The sequence below is a fragment of the Cebidichthys violaceus genome, unplaced genomic scaffold (genome assembly GCF_023349555.1).
Source record: "Cebidichthys violaceus isolate CVI_PGR_0920_01 unplaced genomic scaffold, fCebVio1.0.p SCAF_23, whole genome shotgun sequence".
Lineage (NCBI taxonomy): Eukaryota > Metazoa > Chordata > Actinopteri > Perciformes > Stichaeidae > Cebidichthys > Cebidichthys violaceus.
In genome coordinates, this window is record NW_027176406.1 from 6,580,029 (window position 1) to 6,587,231 (window position 7,203).

The 7,203-nt window shown below is 41.7% G+C and overlaps 1 protein-coding gene across 2 annotated transcripts; it reads left to right on the forward strand.

Moving 5' to 3' along the window:
* Positions 1-444: 444 nt before the first annotated feature.
* ush1ga (Usher syndrome 1Ga (autosomal recessive)) lies at positions 445-7,064 on the forward strand. 2 transcript variants are annotated; one of them, XM_068719116.1, is made up of 4 exons: positions 445-788; positions 3,980-4,433; positions 5,228-6,024; positions 6,164-7,064. In XM_068719116.1, the coding sequence occupies exons 1-4, from the start codon at positions 625-627 to the stop codon at positions 6,165-6,167; spliced, it is 1,419 nt and encodes a 472-aa protein (XP_068575217.1). In that variant the 5' UTR covers positions 445-624; the 3' UTR covers positions 6,168-7,064. The 2 variants fall into 2 exon arrangements, with proteins under 2 accessions (XP_068575217.1, XP_068575216.1); XM_068719115.1 differs by lacking the exon at positions 6,164-7,064 and having other exon boundaries at positions 5,228-6,155.
* The last annotated feature ends 139 nt before the right edge of the window (positions 7,065-7,203 follow it).

Consider the following 7,203-nt stretch of genomic DNA (forward strand, 5'->3'; position numbering starts at 1 on the left):
CAGATGCATGGAAATGTAGTTTTTGGACCAGCCACTAACGTGTACATTGACTGAAGAGGTGCATTAAACTACATCATGCAAAATGACAGGTTGCATCAACACCTCTCTAAAACAATGAACGAAAACTGAATATGAAGACCTATATGAAGGGAGGTTTAATTGCATTTGATTGCATTAGTTTTAGCTGGATGTACCCGATAAACTGGCAACTAAGTCAGTAAGGATATTGTCTTTTTTACAATGATTATTGAGAGCCTCTGATACACCAGAGGACAGATCATTGGGGACATCATTAAATAACTCCTCGGTTAGGGGTACAACATTCATTTATCTTTGATATTTAAGCACTCATATTGTCTGTTTGTTGTATTTTGTTGAAGGTCTTTCTTTGGTCCACCTCGGCCACCGGGAGCACTGTTACCCACACGCTGGGGTGCACCGTGGCGTCCCTGGATACCACCGACGCGCTCCTCCACTGATCAGCAGCGACTGGCTCTGGGGCGACTGCGGGACGAATTGGCACTTCAGCCGGTCTGCTCCCACTACATCGCCGCATGACGACGACGACGATGGTGGTGTTGATGAAAAGGAATGGAGTCGAGCAGGGTGGATTAATTCTGCACCATGAATGACAGGTACCACAAGGCGGCCCGGGATGGCTACCTGGACCTGCTGAAGGAGGCGACTCGGAAGGATCTCAACGCGCCGGATGAGGATGGCATGACACCGACGCTGTGGGCTGCTTATCACGGCAACCTGGAGGCTCTGCGGCTGATCGCGGCGAGGGGGTGGGTAGAAAGCATTGGTAGCTGTGTGACTTACTGTGCGTACCACGGTGTCCATCTTCAGTAATTCGTATTCGGTATTAAATATTTTTACAATTTTTCTTGCTTATTACAAACCATTTGCGGTGTTAATAAAAATAAGATTGAAATAAGATTAAATAATATTGCAATATTAAAGGCATGTTTTGCAGTTAATATATATGCAAATTTAGCAACTAAAATAACAATAGACCAGTAACTATATAGGTCACCTTTTACAGGGTCCAGCAATGTTTTTGAGTTTAACAGGAGGAGAGGAGGAGGGGCCCTGACAAATATCAACAACATGACCTCAGGCGTTGCTCCTGGCTAAGAAGAGCCTTTTTACCTGTTTGTCAACTATTCAGTTGCCTTTGAGCATGTTTGATGATAAAAATACCCAGGTTAGGCTAGAGAGTGGGTATTTCAAGATGAAACATATTTCTGCACATTATTGTCAGCAGGCATGCACCACTTCAGAGACAGGGCTTTATTTGCATCATACATTTGACACTGATATTAAACATTGTGAACTAAATTTAGCTTTCACCAGACATTTACTTAACTTTGTAACTTTATGATCATCTGAAAGATCATTACCGATATGTCATAGCAGGAGATAGTTTGTCATTTTGTAAAGCCACATAGAACTATGGGCTGTGTAATATTTAGACCTCCATGGCATTTAACATGACACTGTGCATTAAAAAAAAGCACCAATACATGGAACGAATCATTGAGATATTATTATGAAAAGTACAAAACGTTATGCTAGTCCTACATTCAGTGACAGTTTTTAATGTATAACAGCTAAAACATCTATATTGTCCCATAAAGGGACTCATACAACATGTTTACTCATTTCTGAATCACTAACTTTTATGTAAAAGGAAACACTTAATTTCATCAATTATAACTACCAATTTGATATCATCACAGGCGAAAGAAAACGATTCATCAAATTAACAGCAGATAATTTTAGGAGTCTGCGTCATGGAAGAAATGCTGGCCGTACTCCAGCAAAGTGTGCAAATGTTATTGGTAGTCATGAACAGCCCATTCCTCATCTTTTCTGGCTGACCTGGTTTTCTGTCAGCCAGAAAAATGGGGCCCATTATGAATCTGCTTAATTGAGTAAAGTTTGTGAGAGACGTACCGTAAATGTGAGACATCATTCATCAGCGTTTGGATTATTGAATGCAAAATATCTGATTTGAGGACTTTTTTTTAATTTTTTATTTTTTTACAGTTTACGTAAAACACACAGGCAACAAAGGAAGGCTTTCAGTCTATGTGATAATACTAAATTCACTATTTCCCACGGAAGACGTGTAAACAAGGCTCTATTGATGGCAGATAAAGTCCTGATTGACGTGAGGTATTCAAATTAAACATGAATAGCTGCCATAATGTTTCGCAGAGGCACCAAACTTGTGAGACCCTGGGATATAATGAAGACAAGTTTAATACTGCTTGACGATTTCATGGTAAAGATGTCATGCAGTGCTCTATTTGGCAAGTATATTGCACCGAGCAGCCTGCTGTAACATCAAGCTGTCATAGGAAGTGAAGAGGCAAACAGCCCATAATGTGATAAAGAACAGGGGAGGGATGAGTGGGCAGAACTATCACCACTGCGATCAGCATTTTACTAGGACAGACATAAATTATGACACATAAAGCCATCATGTTAGATGGTCTCTACCACAAGCATATTGCATAATCTGAGGGTGATAAATATTTCTTCTCAAAATAAAAATTGAACAATGGCTGTTTATCTTTCTTCATCATCAGTTTATAGCATTTTATGTTCCTTCGTATATTTCAGCACAGGACTAACATTGCAATTCCTTTGTTTGATTATTGTTTTATTGTCACATTCTGGGCTGTTTCCAACATGCTGTCCATCATGCACACTGATGACAACCATTTCCCTACATTTGAACTCAAGCACCTCCTGATCCTAAAGCTGCTTTTGCTTGCTGAGCATTTTGAAGCCAATCCTGTGCAGACAAAAATATAGCAAGGGGGCTGAAATCAAAGTGAGACTTCACTTCGCTAATCGCTGCCCAGGTTGGGTCCGGCAGATCTGATACACATTCCCTGCAAAAACCTCACAACGCAATCCATCAATAATACATTTGCACTACGACAGTAGCTTCACAATCCATCGTATCAAATATTCAGCAGAGTGTATAAGGCTACATTGGAAGACAGTGACAAGACACAAGACAGTTCAGTAAACCTGTAATTTCAGGTAGTGTGACACCATACAGATGACTCTAAACTGAAAATATAAATGCAAAAAATATAAAGTTTAATGTGTTGTTACAATATTTTGTTAAGATGGACACAGACAAGCTGTATACCATTAATAAATACTTTTTTTACGATATTATTAATTAAGGCTTAATGGAATACTGAAAATTTGAAGGTGAGAATAATGAGCAAACATATGAGCTTGCATACTGTAGATTTGCATAGCAGGCTCATGATGCGAAAGAAAAATAAGAAAGCTCCATACACATCGGCCCTCCACGTCATCCAAACAGCTGTGATACTGTTATGTTTTGACTTGAGGAACTCAGCGTGACATCACCAGCCATGCACAGTTGTCCTTTTTGAGTCAGGCGCAACCTATTAGGCCTCCCCTGAAACTGGATACAGGTAGTGTAGCAGTGGCGCTGGCAAGCATGTGGTCATGTTACAGAAAAGGCAGCAACAGTGCAGCACACAGAGAGGTAACCCTAAGGTCGTGGACTGCCAGCCAAGAGTAAACGTTGCTTATAGTTGTAGTTATGGCCCCTGCATAATAGTACATTCCCTTTGACAGGTTGTTTTAATCAAACCTTCTATTTGCCAAATGGTCAAAAAAAGAAAATGTCGATAACATCTACTGTATGGTTGGTTTTACAAAAGGGCAATGTGGTGTTTAGACTATAAATTATTAAATAAGGCCCTATTAACAACCCACGGATGACAGGTCAGTGCTGAAAACATAATCAAAAGATCATATGCTTACTCATGAGTGAGTCATCTAAACAGAGGCCCAAGGAGGGAATCCGGTAACTGTAACATTACTAACAGCCTGAAGAAGACCTGGAGACATTTATTTGGTAAATCTGAAGTCCCCTGAGTCAAAATATAGTACCTAACATCTTTTTGTTGGCCCACAGAGGAAACCCTGACAAGTGTGACATATGGGGGAACACACCGCTCCACCTGGCAGCTGCCAATGGTCACCTCAACTGCCTTTTCTTCCTGGTGTCTTTTGGTGCCAACATTTGGTGCCTGGACAACGACTACCACACGCCATTGGACATGGCCGCCACAAAGAATCACATGGATTGCGTCCGCTACCTGGATACCATCGCCACCAAGCAGACGGGCCTCAACACGAAGCTGGTCAGCAAGATGAAGGACAGGGCGTTTCGTGAGGCTGAGCGGCGGATCAAGGAGTGTGTGAAGATGCAGAAGAAACACCACAAACGCATGGAGCGGAGGTTTCATAAGGAGACTTCTGAGGCTTCTGCGTCAGACGTCATGAGCTTTTCCAGTTACACCAGCAGCTCTATTAGCCACAGGCTGCACAACTTAAATGCAGCCACAGTCAGTGTGCCATATTCTCAGGTCAGCAGTTTTTTTATCTATTCTTTAAGGACAGAGTCTGTTTGTTTTGCACGTTTGCATAGTTTAGTTTTTCAATTTTTTCTCTTATTATAATTTTTTTTCGTAGTTTTACGATTCCTACTCCAAACTGCAAGACAAGACTAAGCTAAATGCTAACATGGTCACAGTGACAGTGCTAACAATTAAACAGTCCATGTGGAGATTAAAAGAGGCAGAATGCATTGGCTGAAATCCAATCTGGGAATCCGACTACCTTCTGATGAGGGTTTAGCTTTTTATTGGCTTAAAATTATCTTGTAAACTGGCTACTTGTGAAACAATCCGGTTGTCTCTCTACTCCAACTCTAGTCTCGTATCTCAGGTTTTGAAAGTATTGGTCATTAACCAAAATATCAGACAATGGGACTTTTGGCCTGACAATTGTGTTAGAGGAAAAGTACAGGGTTTACCAAAGTTGTTACAATTTATCATCTGTTCAAAATGTCAATGCAATCCATCCAAAAGTTGTCAAGATATGTCATTAAAAACCGAGTGTCAACTTCATGGTGGCACTAGAGGGAACTAGACAGATCACCAATGACAGTGGTATACATCCTCTGGGGACCATGAATGTCCCCAATCCATCCATAGTTGTTGAGATATTTCAGTGGTGGACCTACTGCAATAGTCCACTAGCATGGCCAGCATTTTGACATGAATTGAACCTGGAAATTTGGTTACTAGTTATGCTTGGAAAATCTAATCGTCTCATGTGAGATTGTGCCTAATTACTATATTTATTCATGTCCTGTTAGGCTACTCTTCATGCCACAAACCGAGGGAAAACAAAGATTCAGAGGAAGCTGGAGAAAAGGAAGCAAGGAGATGGGATATTTAAAATCTACGAGGATGGGAGGAAGAGTGTGCGCTCCCTCTCTGGACTTCAGCTGGGCAACGATGTCATGTTTGTCAAACAGGGGACTTACGTCAACCCAAAGGACCGTGGCCGTCGCAATATCCGTGACATGTTCCCCAGAGAAAATTACGATGCCATTTCACGTGCCATTAGTGAGCCGGACCTCCACGGGCCCGATGTGGACTACTCTGAGATCAGCACTGACTCTGGACATGATTCCCTGTTCAATAGGCCTGGTCTGGGCACCATGGTCTTTAGGAGGAACTATGTGAGTGGGGGGATGTTTGACATCGGTGGCCGGGATGAGGACAGTGCAGACCGGTCAGGCAATAATGTGCGTTTACGCAGTCGGCTGCTGCAATACCCGAATGCAGATGAAGACAGCATTGGCAGTGCACACAGCCTTCAAGAGAGGAATGTGGAGGAGCTGCCCTGGGAAGAAGTGGAATTAGGACTGGACGATGATGATGAGGCTGACACGAGCCCTCTGGAGGTCTTCCTCGCCACACAGAACATGATTGACTTCTTCTCCATTTTCAAGAGGGAGAAGATTGACCTTGAAGCACTGTTGCTGTGCTCTGATCATGATCTTAAGAGTATCCACATCCCCTTAGGACCACGGAAAAAGATCTTAGATGCCTGCAAGAGACGGCTGGAGACCATAGAGGACCCAGACTGCATTGAGGACACAGAACTGTGAGTGACAGGATTTTCAGTTATACAGTGTTATGAGGAAACATTTGGGCATATAGTTTGTTATGCTGTGTTTGCACTCCAACACAAGTCATCTGCGGTTACAAACCGTTTCTCCTCTTATGTTCATTCTGTCCTGCAGATAATACAAGTTGCTGTAGATGGCCCCTCCTGCCATGTGCTCATCCAGGCTTAAAGGTCAGTGGAGCATTGTGGAGTGAATGTCACGTATGGACAGGGAGGGCGCAATGATTTACCTCTCCTGGTACCTCAGTGGTAACAAAGCAGAAAGGACACTGTCAAGAGGAATATGTCAAGCAAGAAGAGATGAGTGTGAGACAAATTCCTTACAGGATCCTTTTACAGCGTCTTGTTAGCCTCAGGAGGATCACTGTAAATATCTCTGTATGTGGGTTGGTTGGAGTCCCCTGCCCTGCAAGTTTAATCTAAAAGGCAATCATCAGAGTGCAGTGTCCACTGTATGCCATTTGGCATAGTCAACAGAGAACTGATTGTTTTGGTCCATATCCCCTGAATGTGTTGGCCCCTGTGGGGTAAATCCTCATGTGCCTGCATTGCTTGTGCCTGTGCCTTTGCTTAAAAGTGTCTTTTGTCTTAAATACCTTTTGACATTAACATTATTGTAACTTTATTATTAACTGTTTCAATTGCATTAGTCTGAGCAACATTTTCACCCAGAGCCACTCGACTGTTTCCTTATTCCATCTCTGTAAATGTTTACATACAGCAAGCCATGTCAGTCCAAGTGTGGCTCACTGTCAATGCAGGCCAATTGTTCATTGAGATTACTGTTCTGATTTACTGTAGAATGTGAAAGCACAATATCTTATAATACACAATATAGCATGTTGCAGTTCTGTATTTTGCATGTTCAGTCCATACAGATTTATTAACCTTTGTATATCACTCGTGTTAGTCTTGACAATATGACAGTCTTCCAACTGTTTGTATCTTAAGTATTTTTTTTAAATAACAGCTGCACAGGAGCATATGTTGGTGTTTATAATCTAAATTTTGTAACATTTAGGTGGATTTAAAATAATAAATACTAATGTTTTAATGCTGTGAATTATTTAACTGATATAGATCTGTATGTTTTGCTCTGTTCACTGCACTCTACTTACTATATTTCACCTGCAGAGTAGCTCAAATTGGAGAAAC